The sequence below is a fragment of the Acinonyx jubatus genome, chromosome D4, assembly GCF_027475565.1.
Source record: "Acinonyx jubatus isolate Ajub_Pintada_27869175 chromosome D4, VMU_Ajub_asm_v1.0, whole genome shotgun sequence".
NCBI classification, from domain to species: Eukaryota; Metazoa; Chordata; class Mammalia; order Carnivora; family Felidae; genus Acinonyx; species Acinonyx jubatus.
This window is the reverse complement of record NC_069391.1, coordinates 4,278,226-4,296,617: the sequence shown is the minus strand read 5'-3', so window position 1 is coordinate 4,296,617 and position 18,392 is coordinate 4,278,226. Positions and strand designations below refer to the sequence as shown.

General features: G+C 45.2%; 1 protein-coding gene across 10 annotated transcripts in view; it reads right to left on the bottom strand.

Moving 5' to 3' along the window:
* The window catches only part of SETX (senataxin), a 62,012-nt gene extending 48,590 nt beyond the window's left edge, over positions 1-13,422 (bottom strand). For 2 of the 10 annotated variants that reach the window (XM_027035463.2, XM_027035468.2), the window contains exons 1-4: positions 12,545-12,721; positions 6,722-6,905; positions 5,655-5,865; positions 3,332-3,441 (exon numbers count right to left, since the gene is read on the bottom strand). In XM_027035463.2, coding sequence (XP_026891264.1) covers positions 3,332-3,441; positions 5,655-5,865; positions 6,722-6,898 — 498 coding nt within the window. In that variant the 5' untranslated portion in view covers positions 6,899-6,905; positions 12,545-12,721. Of the gene's footprint in view, positions 1-3,331; positions 3,442-5,654; positions 5,866-6,721; positions 6,906-7,235; positions 7,352-11,574; positions 11,691-12,544; positions 12,744-13,274 lie in introns of those variants that run through there. The other 8 variants (XM_053204452.1, XM_053204454.1, XM_027035464.2 and 5 more) reach the window with 8 other exon arrangements.
* Positions 13,423-18,392: the final 4,970 nt, after the last annotated feature.

Here is an 18,392-nt window from a genome sequence, read left to right as displayed (position 1 = left end):
GTTAACGTTCAATTTGGGAGAAAATTCTGCTGAGGAGCGGGGCCCTTCTGTGGTCTCCTGAGAGCTAAGAAGCAGAAATTATACAGTGAGGAAATGGGACACCACCTTGACCGGCTAACCCAAATGAACATAACCACAAAGAGCAAGTGACACGGGAGCGCCTCTGAGGGCGACACTCTGAGGACAGAACATCACTTCTATGCAGTCCTCCAGCTGGAACGCGTAACCTGAACCTACCAACAAGGAAACATCAGACAAACCCCAAATGAGGAGCATTCTGATGGGGGGGGGGGGACGGGCAGGGATGACCGCACTCTTCAGAAATGTCATGAAGGACAAAGGCTGAGACAGTGCAGATCAAGGGAGAGCAAAGCAAACAGCAAAACCACCAGGCCCGGGGACCTGGAGCCAGGCTGCCTGTATGACACCCAGTCACCCCACACTAGCCTGGCTGGCTGTGGCCAAGTCTGACTCGGTTTCCTCCTCTATACATTACCTGCCTCACTGGGCTGCTGTGAGGCGTAAGTGAGTTCACATCCGGAAATTACCTCCTTCATTCTACTTTCTTTTTTATTCCATTGTTCCCTAGCTTCTTAAGAGGAATAATCAGCTCATTAATTTTGAGGCTTTCTTCTTTTCCACAATTACTTAAAGATATAAATTTCCCTGAAAGCACTCTTTTGCCACATCCTACAATTTTTTAATGCGGCATCTTCATTAAAATTCAGTTCTGGGTATGCTTAAGTCTTAATGACTTCTTTTTTAGCATGTGCTACTTTCAAAATATGGAAACTCATTTATCTTTTCATTAACCTCTATCTAAATTGTGTTATGATCAGAGATCACGAGAGGGACGATGCCAACGCTAAGTCCTTGCAATGTGTTGAAACATGTAATATTTATCACAAATTAGAACGTGATCACTTTTATCGTTTAATGTATATTTGAAAAAATGGTTAGATGCCCAGCTCACATATATACCCATTAGGTTCTGTTTGTATACTGCCTTGTATACATATTCCATTCCTTGTTGGGCTTTTGTTTTTCTTGTCTACTGATTCATCAATGTGGAAGAGGAGTACAGTGAAATCTCCTACAGTAATGAATCCACCATATCTTCTTACAGTTCTACCAATAACTGCATCATTTATTTTGAGACTATTTTAGCCACATATTACTTGTTTAAAAACACTACAGTCTCGATAAATTGTGTTTTTTGTTATTGTACAGTAACCTTATCCCCCTGTCCAAATGTCTATTTTATTTGATATAACACAATAGCTCCACCAGCTTCCAGCAAAATTAAAAAGGCAACCGACGGAATGGGAGAAGATATTTACAAATGACATATCAGATAAAGGGTTAGCATCCAAAATCTATAAAGAACTTACCAAACTTAACACCCAGAAAACAAATAATCCAGTGAAGAAACGGGCAAAAGACATGAATAGCCACTTCTCCAAAGAAGACATCCGGATGGCCAACCGACACATGAAAAAATGCTCCACATCACTCATCATCAGGGAAATACAAATCAAAGGCACAAGGAGATACCACCTCACCCCTGTCAGAATGGCTCACATTAACAACTCTGGCAACAAGAGGATGTTGGCGAGGATGCGGAGAAAGAGGCTCTCTTTTGCCCTGCTGGTGGGAATGCACACTGGGGCAGCCACTCTGGAAAACAGTATGGAGGGTCCTCAAAAAATTAAGACGAGAACTACCCTACAACAACCCAGCAACTGTACCACTAGATATTTATCCAAGGGATACAGGGATGCTGTCTCGAAGGGGCACGTGCACCCCCATGTTCATAGCAGCGCTATCGACAATAGCCAAAGTATGGGAAGAGCCCAAATGTCCGTCAACGGATGAATGGATAAACAAGATACATACAATGGAGTATTACCCGGCAATCAAAAAGAATGAAATGTGGCCATCTGCAAGAACACAGATGGAATGAGAGGGTATTATGCTAAGCAAAATTAGTCAGAGAAAGACAAATACCATATGTCTTCACTCATACGAGTGAAGATACAAAACAGATGAACATAAGGGAAACAAAAAGAATATAAAAACAAGGAGGGGGCCAAAACATAAGAGACTCTTAAATACAGAGAACAGAGGGTTGCTGGAGGGATTGTGGGTGGGGGGAATAGGCCAGATGGACAAGGGGCATTAAGGAGGGCACCTGTTGGAACGATCACTGGGTGTTATACATAAGGGATGAATCACTGGAATCTACTCCTGAAATCCTTATTGCACTAGATGCTAACTAACTTGGATGTACAATTTTATAAATTAATTAATTAATTAAAAAAAAACAATAGCTCCACCAGCTTTGATTAGGTCAGTATTTGCCTATTGATTGTTTTTCCTTCAACCTTTTTGCACCTTAAGTTTTAGGTGTTTCTCTTGGAAACAAAACCACGGATTTTCTTTTGTAATTCAATCTAATCTGTGTCTTCACTGACAAATTCAGCCCACTTATGTTAAACACTGATATTCTTAAACCTGTTTATCTGTATGAACCATGTTTCTCTATTTCTTCTAACGCATTTTTTTTTTTACCTTCTGAAGTAATTCATTACCTAGCTCCGCCCTTAACAAGATGAAAAGCTAGCCCACACGCTCTCACATCTTGCCTGCCAACCCCATCACGTTGTGACTACCCCGTCCAAGTTATTATTGATAGATTCACTTTCTTCGAACTTAGCTGCTTTTATTAACAAGCTTTACCACAGCATCCAACCAACTTTGTATTAAGTTCTTACGCTACCTTCTCAACTCTTCTTTCTCTCGTGTCCCTCATCCGGCACCGGTCTAGCATCAGCAGCTCGGGCTGCCAACCACCAGTCGCATCAGGGAGGGGCCCTGCAGACTCAGTCGTGAAGCATCTGAGTGCCTGGCCCGGGTCCTGGGTGCCCGGCTGGACCTCCTTCCCCTGTTGCTATGTGGCTCTAGAAGGCCAGTGCCGGAGAGCATCTGGCCGTACTGTCAGCTTTCTTTCACAGGCAGGGGAGAGTCTACTTTGTGCACAGGCCCGGACTCTGGTTCTCGGCCTTTCCTGGACTACACCCGGAGCTACTGTCATCCGGCGGAAACTGCGTGCTCAGCTACCAAGAGCCACCCAGACATAGAGGTTTCCACCGTTTATCACGTGGTGTTTCTGCTGCACTGCTGGTCCCGAGAAACGCTTACCTTTTGAGGGGTGTGATTATACATTTTTAACGGTTCAATATTTTAGACAAAATACACACCGAAATCCTCTATTACGACTCTATGTGCAAAAATAAAATATATCCTTTCATCGCCTACCACTCATACTCACCATTTCATTGGGATGGACCAGAAACAAATAAATGCCTGGATGTTTGTCAAAAACCTGAAAGGAGCAATTAGCTTGTTCCATCCGACAAAGTGCTTCAACACATAATTCATCTAAATAAAAAAAACAAGACAGTAAATATGAGACATAAACCTTATCAACTTATCAAGAGTCCCTGAATCTGGCTCCTTCGGTTGTTCTGTAAGTAAATAAAAAGTTGTTCTTTTCCTTTTTTTTCTCAAATGAGGCATAAAAATGCTGATAACGTAAGTTCAACGACAGTATTTACTTGCCTGAAAGACTAATCTTGTGTGATTCATCACAGTGTGCTCCTATGAACTACTGTGACTTTACCGGTATACATATATTTTTTTTCTTATCCTTGGCATAATTAGCACAATTATATCCATAGGATATCTTCTCAAAAGTATGATTTTAAGTCCAGTTCCATCAGCATTTTACATTTCGATCCACATGGACTTTACTTGGTGCTGGCGTGACAAAGTGAGCCTTTCCCCCAAATGGCTATTGTGTCCTACTCTCGTTTACTGAATAATTCACTTTCTCCACTGCTTTGACGTGCTCCCATCATCTAACACTAAGCTCCCCAAATATTCTTGGTTTATTTCTGGAGTCTATATTGTTCCACAAGTCCACCCCTGCTTGACTGTTCTAATTCCTGTTGCTTTATGGAAATGTCTACACGGCTCTTTCAGAAGCGTCGTGAATAGGGGCGCCTGGGTGGCTCAGGCGGCTGAGCGTCTGCCTCTTGATTTCGGCTCAAGTCATGATCCCAGAGTCCTGGGATCAAGCCCCGTGAACCTGCTTGAGAGTCTCTCTCTCTCTCCCTCTCTCTCCCTCCCTCCCTCCCTCCCCCTCTCCCTCTGCCCCTTCTCCACTGTTTGTGCGCTCGCTTGCTCACTCTCTCTCTCTAAAAAATAAAAAACACAAAAAGAAGTGTCTTGAACAGACTCATACCTTTACCCTACCCCTAATGAATCAACTTTACTTTGTCAAAGTTCAAAGAATATTGTCAGCAACAGTGGATGGCTTTTGTGGAAGAGTGTCGATAACTGGAAAAGCAGGAAGGAAGCTCTTGGGTATTGACGTTTTGTTTCTTGATCTGGGTGCTGGCTACATAGGTGTGTCCAGTTTGTAAAAACTCACCATTTATGTACTTTTCTTGGATGTAGTATTCATTAATAAATGTTTGAAAACGGACCTGTTAACACGTTAAACACAATTTACTTACAGTTTATTTAGAAAGAATTGATTTATCTAACCAAATCTTTAGATGTGCTTTTCAGTTTACTGAAAATTCAGAGAATAAAGACGTGAAATAACATCACCAGGAAGCAATCTGAAAAATCCAGGAAGTGCATTATTTCACAGGGCAACTATATGGTCTCAGTAAGTCAAGGCTATAGCAAAAAAAAAAAAAAAGTTTCTTTGTGTATGTATAAAAAGACTACTTTGTATTCAAAAATATGTACAAAATATGAGCCAATGCAACAGTAGTCCCTGAATGGATTCTTAAACAAAGCAGCCAAAACCACATTTTGCAAGTACTGGGAAACTTTGAATACGGACTAGATACTAAATGATTTAAAGGTATTGTTATTTGGAAAAGAAAAAAAAAAGGTACTGCTATTTTGTTAGATTGGACAGATCATGTAACGTCTTCACTTTTATGAGATTCACATTAAGAAATACAAATATAAATGACCTAAGTTCAGGCAGCCATGATATGCCATGCCGTAATAATCAACAAAAATTACTACAGACCAGTAGTTCTCAACCAGAGGCGATTCTGCCTCTCCCCTGCCCTGCCCTCTCCACGCTGCAGGGACACGTGGCACTAGGTGGACACAGTCTGGCTGTCCTAAGAGGGGCAGCGGGGGGAGCAGAGGGCTGCTGGCATCTAGGCGGTAGGGGCCGGGGAGGCTGCTGAACATCCCACAATGGACAGCACAGCGCCCACAACAAAGAAGCATCCAGTCCAAAACATCCATGGTGTCAACGTTGAGGAACTCTGCTGTGGACAAATTACAAGAATGAAAACTAACTGAATGGACAGAGGAGTAAATGTGTGATAAAGCAAATACAGCAAGATGTGAGCAACTGCAGAATCTATGTGGTGGGTCCGCGGTGTTCACCTGATCACTGGCTTTTCTCCGCGTATGGAAACTTCTATCAACAAAATGTTGGGAAAAAAGATGAAGTATCTTAATGATCTGTTTAACGGATGTTCAATACAGGTAAAACGGAGTTCCTGCAATTCTTAAAATAAGACTGATTAAACTTGTAGAACACCCAAGATACTCACTAACACGCTCGTGTAAAAGCAGATACGGATACTTCAGGATTTCAAGAAGAGGAACTCGAAGCTTATTTTCAAAGTCTTGGCCAGTGAAGTCAAACAGCTGTGCCTCTCCATTGTTGTCTACTATGTACAATTCATCATCGTCTCCGATTTCTGCCTTCATGGATTTTTCAAAATGATTTATGAGACGTAAGGTTTCTAATTCCCACAAAACCTATAGAGAAAGAAAAGGGGGAGGTAAGCTTTATATCTCATTATCCAAAAATACTGGATGTCACGATCTTTTTAGAAAGCCTTCCCCTAAGTATAAAACTTCAGAAGTTTCAAGAAGTAGACTACCACATTAGATTCATTTGAAGAAAAGTCACTAAACGTGGCCACTTTTATGATGTATGAGGCACATATGACACGAGGTGTGTAAAAACCGCTTTCATAAAGTTTTACTATAAATATAGCACTATGCTTTATCAGCTATTTAAAAGGGAACGAGGAGCGCCTGGGTGTCGGTTAAGCGTCCGACTTCGGTTCAGGTCATGATCTCACGGTTCGAGGGCTCAAGCCCCGCGTCCGGCTCTGTGCCGACAGCTCAGAGCCTGGAACCTGCTTCAGATTCCGTGTCTCCCTCTCTCTCTCTGCCCCTCCCCGCTCCCACTGTCTCCCAAAAATAAATAAAACATTTAAAAAAATTTTTAAAAAAAAGAAGTTTGCACCACGTACCCGTGAAAAAATGAAAAGAGAAAAAAAGAATCACCAATAAAAAAATAACCCAAGCCATTCAGACACTGTCAAATACACGGGCGTGAAAAACAAGAAAAAAAACGATGTAACACTGTCAGATATACGGACGTAAAGAACAAACTGGAAGCAAAAAACAAAAAAACCCCATACATCATCTCATCCAATTGTTTTAGATCCCAATGACTGAAAGCGAGGGATCACGAAAGTCGGCTGAGGTTTTAATTCCGTCTCATCAGTCAATCCTGTTTCCCGAACGCACCCAGCCGAGTTCGGGTTTCTCGTCCCCCTAGTTATCGAGCTCTGAAGCGTACCGTCCACCCGGCGCACGTTACCTCATGCAGGAAGGGCAGGTCGTCGCGTGCTTTGTGGTACTCGGCCACACACTCCAGGCAGTAGCAGAGGTCTTCGTCGGCCGTCTGAAATTCCCCGGCGTGGGTCCTGGACGCATAGCGCTTGAGGAAGTCAGCGGTGGAAATACCACCGGGCGTACACCAACAACATGTGCTCATTCTGCCCCTGTACGCAGAAAAGACGACACGTGAAGACTCCCGAAAAATGACACTTCGGGCCTTTCCGTGTGACCCTCCCCTTCGACTCAGAATGTGCCCCCGCCACCTCAAGAATGGTCCGCCGGCAGGCTTACCAACTGGGTCAACTCAAATCTGAGCCTCCTCTTAAAAACTTCATCTTTGGCACGTAAGAAATACGAGGAAACGAAAGCACTTTGCTAATACAAAAACCAAACCAAAGCAATCCAAACCCACCAGCATGCAACACACGGATGTGCTACACAGGAAGCTCAAGACCACGTGGTACTGACGTTGAACCACGGAGACAAAGACGTACCAGTGCTTTCAAAGTATAGCTTTTGGAGTGTTCTCGTGATGTACTGGAGCCAAGTCAAAAGTTAAGGGAACCTTTCACATTCCTCGAAGACATGTTTTCGAGAAATCCATGGAGACCTAAAAATCCGGAAGCATTGATCCACACCAGTCACAAAAACTCAGAGACCTCTGTCTGGGTTAGAAAGTACAGACGCATGAATCTGCACATACGTGTGCATGAACCGCTGCACTGCTCGTCAATGCGCTGTCAACTGTAACAGCTAAAATGTTAACAACCTGTTGCTACTAAGTACAATCTTTGAGCTCTCCCACCTTCTGTCTGTGTGGTAATACCAGAGACTCCAGCATCCAAACTCACGAGAAAGGGTCCAGATAGAATAATTGTCCAAATCCTAGTCTCAAAAAGAGCAAACAGGAAGGTCCCAGGAAACAAGCGAAAAGCCCAAGAAGCACAGGTGTCGGAGGTTTAAATGAAGACGTACTAACGAGGCAGAGGTTCATCAGCACTACAAACAGCACGAAACCCTGTGGATGAGCAAACAGGACGGAAGCCCAAATCCCAAGAGCTCTCCAGCTCCAACGAGGTGTAATAAAGAGAAGACGCTGTATTTGCATCGCACACTAAATGGAGGTGAAAGTAAATACAAAGCTCACAATCAGTAAGCAGTGTGTTACGGCTCAACAAGGACACGCGGTGAGCCTGGACGTACCTCAAAGTACTCAAAACACAAAAGGGCTCGGGCATGTCACAGGAACACAGGGGCCAACCCGAAAGAGCTCTGGATGGCCAAAGCTGAGACAATTTGATCAAAAACAAAAACCAAAACACCCACTGCAGTCTGTGGATTCTAACCCTCAGTCTAGACACACATGAATCCGTACAGACAGAAACGACTGGATGAATGAACAAAAGATGGGGGACCAACCGGACGCGCAGAAGAACTCGCAACGATACATATAGACGCTCTGGGTTCCCAGAGGCGGAGCTTAACCCCACCCCATCTTGAGTGTGGGCCGGACTTGGTGACACAAGGCCCATGGAGAGGGTGTGGAAAGGGAGATACTGTAACACTACAGGGACACACCTGGCAAACACACCCTCAACCAAGTGATCAGGGTTAACATCACAGGAGCTGACAGCCCCCCACGTGAGGTACTGAGGAAGGAACTTCTGCTCTGGACAGTATGCTAGCTACCCCAAAACCCGCAACCCAGGAGAAACACCCACCGGCCCAAAGTCAAAAAGATCTAAACAGCTGTCAGCCAGTCTGTAACAAAAGGAAGAAAACCACACCCAGGAGGAAGGAAGCAAGTCTTCTTTCCTATGAAAATGATCAGTCATTGGGAACTGGGCCAGGAAAATATCTAATGAGCCTGATCTTCAGAGACGGATGGAAGTGAACTATCCAACGGACGTAAGACACAAGCTTCAAGGGGAAAAAGTTACAACCCCCACTGCAGACTGTATACTAAAAACTAAGCCTGTCTCCTAAGTGGATGGACCTAACTCATGCATTGTCATCAGGGGTGAAATCATCCTCAAGATGAAAACTGGTTAGTGGGACACAAAAAAAAAAATCTTTTTTTTTTTTTTTTAAAATATGTAAAGCACAAAGATGCCTAAAGTACATAAAGGGATATACAATGTATTGGTGGTTTAAAATTAAGGGGAAATGCATGCGGTAGAAAGGTCTAAAGTTTCCTCTCAGGGAGGGAGAAGAAACAATAAAAGATTAAGAAAAATGACCCAAGTCATTGAATACCTGGGTACAGAAACCCAGCAGCGTGACGTTTTCAAATGCATCATCATCATAAAATTGAAGAGCGCAAAACGTCTGCTAACGGGAAATCAATGACACCTTGACGGAAATTTTATTTCACTGCTGAGGCTTTTTTGGCGCAATGCCAGATCCTAAAATAAGCTGGTTTTCAAAAAAAATCCCTTATTTTCTTCTTACTTCCATGATTAAGTAATTATACATAAACGCATAAGTAAAATCGAATACGTGCATCTGTCTTGTGAATTTTTAAGATTAACTATTCATTGTACGCTTTCTTCACCCTTCTAAAAAGAACTCAGGGTGGCTTTCAACATTAAAGCTAAGGACGACATACAGAAATGGACATTTAGAAAACACACAGAAAACAACACTCAAAAGGAGGTATGGAAACCCATTTAGAAGAAAAGCTCACTACATCCTAGATTAGGAGTTTCCTGAAGAGCAAAAAAATGAGTTACACAATCCTCATTTGAAAAATAAAAAAAAAGCATGCTGGCTCAGCTGGAGAATCCTGCCCTTTCCTAAACACTAATTCTAATTCCATTAGATTTTACTAATACCCACCCTGTGCAAGGGGGCTGCAAACTAGGGAATACCAAGTAACACATTAGCTTTGCAGAATACAAAATTATGTTTTTCAAAGCAGAGTGTGTTAACTCTAAAAGGCCAATATCATAGTATTATAAGTTAAAAGTCTTCACAAACTGTTTTTTCCAGTGATCTATTTCAGTGTGGGGAGTGAACTGAGAAGCAGATCTAAGAACAGAAAGTGAAACTCTGGAGAATTCTCAAACCTCACTTGCCTCAAGCAGGATTTCTGCAGTCAATCGAAAACTTTGAAAAAAAAAATTAGGGTCTGAAGTACAAATAAAATGCTGTGACTTTAAAATAATTAGCAGTTCAAAAAAAAGAAAGAAACTTTCTACTAAGAACATTAAGGAGACTTCGGTATTTCACTCACTCACAGAGCTAGCCTATTTCCTTCCACACCCCAGAAAGCAGAACTAAGTTTTCTTGCTTGCCATATAACAAATGAGTACCACGGAGTCTAGAATACAGAAAACAGTGCTATAGAGCATGTCAACAACAGAAAGTGTTTCCAGATTCCTCTGCAAAGGCCATAAATGGGTGGTTACACCCCCAAATCTAAAATTATCATTGGCCCGAGCATCTAAATGGGGTATATATATATAAAGTAGTTTTTCTTTTGGGAGAAAATCTGTTGGTAGATGACCATAAATCCTTGAAGTTTTTGCCCAACTCAGTCCTTCTGCAAGGCCTGAGTGTTGTTCATTTCATCCGATTTTAACTGCTTGGAACTACGACTGAGCCACAGATGGTGGTGCCCGAGGAACCTTCCTCAGGCTGCAGAACAGACGTTAAGAGCCACCCTCGGAGCCTCAGAAAGAGAACGGACTCGTCACTAACACAGGACGCTTCCCCAGGGCTAGAGACCGACTTTCCAAAGACCTGCCTTGGGGACATCATTTCTCAGTATTAGCTGGCCAAACACCTCAAACGACAATCACTTTCCTCTACCTTACCGAGCTAAACGTCTTGCAAAAGTAATGTGGATTTGTCTGCTTAATAGCTCCCTGGCAATCTGGCTTCTACCCTTACATTTCACGGCATGTTTTCCCAGAGTCCCTAGTCATCTCTGTATCACCAAATCCAACAGAGTTTTTCTCTGGCTCCTCTAAAGCATCTAAAAATTCTGACCATGCATTCTTTTGATGTCCTCCCTTGGCACCCATCTTCAATTCCATAGTCTCCCTCCTTAATTGTATCTACGCTTTATTCCCAGCGACGCTGCCATCCCCTTAATAGGATATATTTTCACCATTTGTCTGGATTGCAGAAGCCTAAATAAATAATGCTTCTGGCTCTTATTTCATCCACCACCAATTCTTCCCCCAGCATACTGCGGAAGGGGAAAGCAAAAACTGACCTTTGAACTCCCCCAGTTTCGGGATAAAATTCACATTTTTTGACCTCACTGCAGAAGGCCCTCCGTTATCGGGCTTCGGCATCTCTCGCGGTTCCCCGCCCCCCCCCCCCTTGCTCTTCCTAAAATGGGGCAGGGTGTTTGGCCTTTCCTGCTTTCAGAGAAGCTCGCACTCAACACCCAACCTTTGCAGCTCTGCCTGGCGCTCAACCCTCAACGCACATCAGACTCAGCAAAGGAACTTCAAAAAAAGATGAGATAAATACAACTCAGATTCAGTTTTTTAAAAACACCTCAGCAGTGATTCTGAGAAAATCTGAGAGCCTCCCGTGTGCAATCCATCCCTGTACGTCATCACATCTGAGGGCTTATCCGACCCATCCCCCCTTCCACTTTGACGCTCCTACCCTCTCAGGACTTTGCACATCTCAGGGCACTTGCCTGCGCTGAGTCGAGCTGTCCACTTTTTGTCTCCCACCTCTACCACACATTTGCTGCCTCCCCACCAATGGTGGGTCTGGAGCACGGATCTGCTTTGCATATTTTTACTCCGGTGCCTGACACCTATTCAGGGATTGAAGACCATCTTAGATGTTGGCTTAAAAAATAATTACCTGGGCTAACGGTCTACAGAGAAGTGATCCTCTCCGTGGAGATTCCTAGGCTTATTTGTGAATGGGTGAGGATTTGCACTCATGTATACCCAGACTCTGGACCCAAAAGAACACTTCTGAAACAGGACGGGCGAGGGGGAAGAAAAGGAACAAAACTGATGAAGTGGTTTTTATACTCCATCCGGGTTTCATTCACGTCCACCCTATGAAGTCGGGCCAGACGGTACCAATCGGACAAGCGGCTCAGGCTCAGACAGCCTGCCCGTGAGCACCCAAATCTGCAGAAGTGGTGCAACTGCGCTCCTGAGCCCACAGGACGCTCGCTGTCCCCGTGCACGGAACGGCTGGGCACTTCGACAAACAGCCCCCAAATCACCACCAGCGGGTAGATTCAGCCCTCGGCCCGGAACTCGTGTCCGCCACTCCAACCGGAGCACTCCTGCTCCTAACGGGGGAGGTTCTTCCCCTACCAGCCCCGCACCCGGTGTCCTGCGCGCCGAGCCCGTCTCGGGCCCATCGCAGCCCCGAGAGGCGGGGCGGCGGACAAAGCCCCCCCCCCACCCCCCCCCCGGGCATTGCGCTCCAGCGCCTTCAGGTGGGGAGGGGAGGACTCGGGGGAGCCATCCCGGAGCAGCATTCTCTCCCGAGGGGGAGGAGGACCCCGGGGCAGCAGGACGGGGCTTTCTCCGGCGAGCCCCCGGCTCATCCCCCAAAGGAACTACGCAGTGTCCGGGCCAAAAGCAGCTCGCACGACACCGCGGAGGAGACAACGGCGGGGGACAGGGCGGGGATCCAGACGCCCGGGACCCCGGGGTGCAGGAGGCACCAGGGGGCGGGCTGTCCCCGCCCCCCTCGCGTCGCTGACCCCCCCCCCCCGAGGAAAGCGCCCCCCCCCCCGCGCCGCCCCTCCCCCACCCGCCGCCCGGGCCTGACGCGCCGCGACGGTTACTCCACGCGGCCCCGCGCGCACCTCACGCCCGCCGGGCCCACAGCCTCGAGCCCGCCGCGCTCTCCTCACCCCGCTCGGCCTCGCTTCGGCCGCTAGCCCACCTCCATGCCTCGGCTCAACAGTCGGCCGAGGGCGGATGTGCGGGCCCGCACCCGAGCGCCTCCGTTCCCACCCGGCCACCCAACCCGGCAGCGCCGCACGCCGAGGCCCCGCCCCTCCCCCGCGCGCGGCGTCGGCCGAACGCAGGCTCCGCCCCGCCGCCTTCTTGTTTTGGTGCGCGGAGGGGCGGAGCACGGGAAGAGACGCACCGCGGCTCCGCCGGGAGGCAGAAACGCCTGGCGCTGATGTCACTTCCGGGATGCCGGTTCCGGCCAATCGGGAGCGCCCTACGAGGCGGGGAGGGGCGTCGACTGCGGTGCGCTGAACCTGGTCCCGTCCAGGACTCCCTTCCGGTCAGGGTCGGACCCCGACGCGCCTAGCCCCGGGGCGATTTAGGCCTCTAGCCTGTACCCTTTAACGGTCGTTCCCTTTTCTGATCTTTGCAACGCCCCGGGCGTTTCAGCACGGTGTGTTACAGATTGAGGGGGATTTTTTTTTTTCCTTTTAGATTTCCTTAAATTCCTAAAATGTAATATGTTAATCAACACCTAATGGGGAGAGGGAGTTCACACTACGGGAAAGGAGTTCACGAAGTACCGTAACAGCAATCACCACCGGAGAGCCTGCCTGGTTTTTACTGCCTGCCACTAACCTGGAGGAAGAGAAGCCGCCCCTGCCTCGACTGAGGGCAGAGGCGGAAAAGCGGGAGAGGGACAGGTGCCGACCAGCACCACCGAGGCCGGAGCTGCGGCTGCGGTCCTGCCTCCGGGACCTGTAACCGAAGACTGAATGGGCGGCGGAGGGGGCGAGGCGAGGAAACTTATAGCGAGGGGGGCGGGGCTTGTGGGACCTCGCGCAAGCGCGCGCGAGGCCAACGACCGTTGCTCGCCTGGTTTCTCGAAGCTTCTGTAGCGTGCGGACAGTCGGCTGTAGCCACACGAAGCGCTTAGGTCACACAACTGTTTCAGACCGTACTCGTTATGTGTACGTCCTCACTGAAGGAGTGTGTTTACGCAATACTTGCTTGAAATGAGAATCTGGAGGGCTATTGGGGGAAGAAATTATTTTGAGGGATGAACAAAATGGTAAAAGTCACCGGGATTTTGTACTTCCCTGACATCACCACTGTTAGGTAGATCCTTGCAGAATGCATTACTTAGGTTTTTACCAAAGTTGACATATGAAAGAGTTTTATTTTTAATTTTCTAAACGTTTATTTTTGACAGAGCACAAGCTGGGGAGGGGCAGAGAGAAAGAGAGAGAGACAGAACCCGAAGCAGGCTCCGGGCACTGGGCTATCAGCACAGAGTCTGATGCGGGGTTCGAACTCAGGAACCATGAGATCATGACCCGAGCCAAAGTCGGATGCTTAACCGACTGAGCCACCTAGGCGCCCCTGAAAGAGTTTAAAAGTGCCAAACTCCTCTCCACCCTGCTAAGGGACAGAAGACAGAAGACTACCTGGGATCCTGAACAGGGTGTGGGTGGGGGGTTGTAGGGGGGGAGAAAGGGGTTGGGGGAGTGGAGGTGGGAGAAAGAGGGTGGGGAGGTGGGGGAAAACTTCTCCCATGGACCTGACAGTTGGGCTAGGAACACACGACAACGTTCTAACTTCTTATAAAAGCTGAAAAAAAAAAAGCTGAAAAATTTTTTAATAGTTAACAAAATATCTGCCTTTATACCAAAGTGGTCATAAAATATGATATTTGATATTTTTAAGGAGGAAAGTGCTTGCGAAGGCAAAAAGTGCCTAAAGCTCAACCAGTCACCATTTCATCCTGTCTCCGAGCCGTCTCTGGGCCTTTTAATTCCACATTTGTTTTCACTCTGTAAATGATAAAGGCTCGTTATTTCTATTTGATCTCTTAATTGTTGAAATTTTTGTTATTTCTACTGATTGAAATCATCTTCACTTTTGCCTCATATTCCCTTAATTTTTTTCAACTCTACATAATTTATATTAAATTATACACAATAAAATACACGGATTTTAAGTGCATGCTTTGAGGACGTGTTAACACCTCCATCATTTCATGTAAGCATCTCTAGTCATGATAAAAAAAAAATTTTTTTATCCCGCAAAGTGCGATGGGGACACTGTCCACACTCACCCAACCGGACTGGTGACCTGATTTCTATCACCTTATCTGTCACCACCATAGATTCATTCAGACTGTTCTAGAACTCGTTTTAATGGAATTATACGCTATGTACTCTTTTGTCAGTCGTCTGCTGTTCAATAAGAAGCGTGTGAGGGTCAGAAATGTCACTGCATGTATCAGCAATCATTTTCATTTTGGAGTATGACACCATTAAATGAATATGCCACAATTTTTCTCATCTACCGATGGATATGGGGTGATTTTAAGTTTTCTGCAATTGCGAATGAAACTGTTATGAATATTAATGGGCCCGTCTTTCAATGTACATGTTTTCATTTAACTTGGGTAAATAACAAGGAGTGTGTCTTTACATTACATTACAGGATAAGTGTGTCTTTAATGTTATGAGAACCTACAATCCATTTTCCAAAGTGATTTTTACATTCCTATAAGCAAATGCAAGACTTCCGTTTGTTCCACAGCCTTGTCGACACTTCCTATTTTGAATCATTTAGATTTCAGTCGCCCCACTGGTAAAAGTATACCTCATTTGGGATGCCTGGGTGGCTCAGTCGGTTAAGTGTCCGACTTCGGCTTAGGTCATGATCTCGCGGTTCGTGGGTGCGAGCCCCGCATCAGGCTCTGCGCTGACAGCTCGGAGCCTGGAGCCTGCTTCGGATTCTGTGTCTCCGTCTCTCTCTGCTCCTCCCCCACTTGTGCTCTGTCTCTGTCTATCAAAAATAAATTAAAAATGTAAAAAGGAAAAAAAAGATTTTCTCTCTCCCTTTGCCCCCTCCCCTATTGTGTATGCATGTGCACTATCAAAAAAAAAAAAAGTTGTATGATTATTGGGAATTAGTAGATCTCGTCTGAATTGTTTGAAGGAGTCCTTTGACCATTTTGCTTGTTTGTTTTTTAAGGACTTAATCTTTTTAGAGCAGTTTTAAGTTCACGGAAAAATTGAAAGTACAAAGATTTCCAGTGCATTCACTGACCCCCACGTATGCATAGCCTCCTCCGTTATCAGCATCCCTCACCAGAGTAGCACATTTGTTACAACTGATGAACCTACACTGACACATCATCATCACCCAGAGTCCATAGTTTACATTAGGGTTCACTCTTGGTGTTATACATTCTATCTGTTTTGGACAAATGTATAGATAGGTATCCATCATTATAATATAGTGGAAGGCTTTCACTGCCGTAAAATCTTTGTGCTCTGCCTTTTCATCCCTCCCCAGTCTCACCCCTGGCAACCGCTGATCCTTCTACTGTCTCCACAGTCTTGCCTTTTCCAGAATGTCATATAATTGAAACCACACAGTATGTAGCCTTTTCAGTTCGGCTTCTTTCACTTAGTAATGTGTATTTAAGGTTTCTCCATGTCTTTTCATGTCTTGATAGCTCTTTTATTTTTTCAGCACTGAATACTATTCCATTCTCTGGATGGGCCACAGTTTATCCATTCATCTACTGAAGGGCATCTTGGTTGCTTCCCAGTTTCAACAATTATGAATAAAGCAGCTGTAGACATCTGTGTGTAGATTTTTGCATGGACGTAAGTTTTCAGTTCCTTTGGATGAATATGAAGCACACAATCACTGGATCCTGTGCTAAGAGGAGGTTTAGTTTTGTAAGAAAATACCAACTGGCTTCCAAAGCGGTGGCACCATGTTGCATTCCCACCGGCCATAAGTGAGAGTTCCTATTGTTCCACATCCTCCCCAGTATTTGGTGGTGTCAGTGTTCCCGATTTTGGCTAGTCTAATAGCGTGTAATAGTACCTCATTGTTGTTTTAATCTGCATTCCTTTGATGACATAAGGAGCATATACAAATACAAATCCATATACAAATTTGCAACCTGTATTATCTTCTTTGGTCGGGTGTCTATTCAAGCCTTGTGCCCATTTTTTCATCAGGCCGTTTGTTTTCTCATTGTTGAGTTTTAAGAGTTTTGTGTATATTTTCCTTAACAGTTCTTTAGCAGCTGTGTCTTTTTGCGAATACGTTTTCTAAGTCTGTGGCTTCTCACTCTCTTGACATTGTCTTTCACAGAGCAGAGGCTCTAGTTTTAATGAAGTCCAGCGTATCAGTTTTTTCTTTCGTGGGTCATGCCCTTGGCGTTGTATCTGAAAGAGTCATCACCATACCCAAGATCATTTAAGTTTTCTCTAACGTGTTATCTTCTAGGAATTTTATAGTTTTGGGTTTTGCATTTAGATCTATGGTCAATTCTGAGTTAATTTTTGTGAAGGATGTAAGGTCTGTGTCTCTCTATATAATTTTTTTCTTTTTTGGATGTGGATGTCCAATTGTTCAGCACCACTTGCTGAAGAGACCATCTTTTGTTTCACTGTACTTTCACTCTTTGGAAAAGATCAGTTGATGGTCAGATCATTTGTGGGGATCTATTCCTAGGCCCTCTCTGTGTTCCAGAGATCTACTTGTCTATTCTTTTGCCATGACGACACTGTCTTAATTACTGTAGCTTAATGACCGTAGCTTTAAGTCTTGAAGTTGGGTAGCCTCAGTCTTCTTTGTTCTCCTTCAATATTGAGTTGGCTATGCTGTGTCTTTTGCCCCTCACTTAAACTTTAGAATCAGTTTGTCAATAGGCACAAATAACATGCTGGGAGTTTGAAGGGAACAGCATTGAGTCTACACGTCAAGTTGGCAAGAACCAACATCTTGACGATATCGAGTGTTTCTATCCACGAACATGAAATGCCTCTCCATCTAGTTACTTCTTTGATATCTTTCATCAGAGTGTTGTGGTTTTTCCTCATATAGATCTTGTACATGTTTTGTTAGATTTATACCAAAGCATTTCACTTCTGGGGGTGCCGATGTAAATGCTACTGTGTTTTTTTTTTTAATTTTTTTTTAACATTTATTTATTTTTGAGACAGAGAGAGACAGAGCATGAACAGGGGAGGGGCAGAGAGAGAGGGAGACACAGAATCTGAAACAGGCTCCAGGCTCTGAGCTGTCAGCACAGAGCCCGACGCGGGGCTCAAACTCACGGACCGTGAGATCATGACCTGAGCCGAAGTCGGATGCTTAACCGACCGAGCCACCCAATGCTACTGTGTTTTTAATTTCAAACTCCACTTGTTCATTGCTAGTATATAGGAAAGCAGTTGATTTCTGTATATTAACCTAAATCCTACAACCCTGCTATAATCTTTTATTGGTTCCAGTTTTTTCATCAATTCTTTTGGATCTTCTGCATAGATGATAAAGTCACATGTGAATAAAGATGGTTTTAGTTCTTCCTTCCCAGTCTGTATACCTTTTATTTCCTTTTCTTGCCATAATGCATCAACAAGGACTTCCAGTATGATGTTGGAAAGGATGATGGGAAGGGACATCCTTGGGACTCCTGGGTGGCTCAGTCGGTTGGGCATCCGACTTCAGCTCAGGTCATGATCTTGCGGTTTGTGAATTCGAGCCGCACATGGGCTCACTGCTGTCAGTGCAGAGCCTACTTTTGCCGGAAGCCAAGCTGTCCAACCAGCCTGATGGCAGGGCCCGGGCAGTGGACGGATGGGGACTGCATGGCGGCTCACTGAAAGCGAAGCTTCTTGCATTCCCGCTTTTATGTAATTTGGCCTTAGCATTGGTTGGGGCAGCCCCCCCACCAATGAAAGTACCTGGTGATTT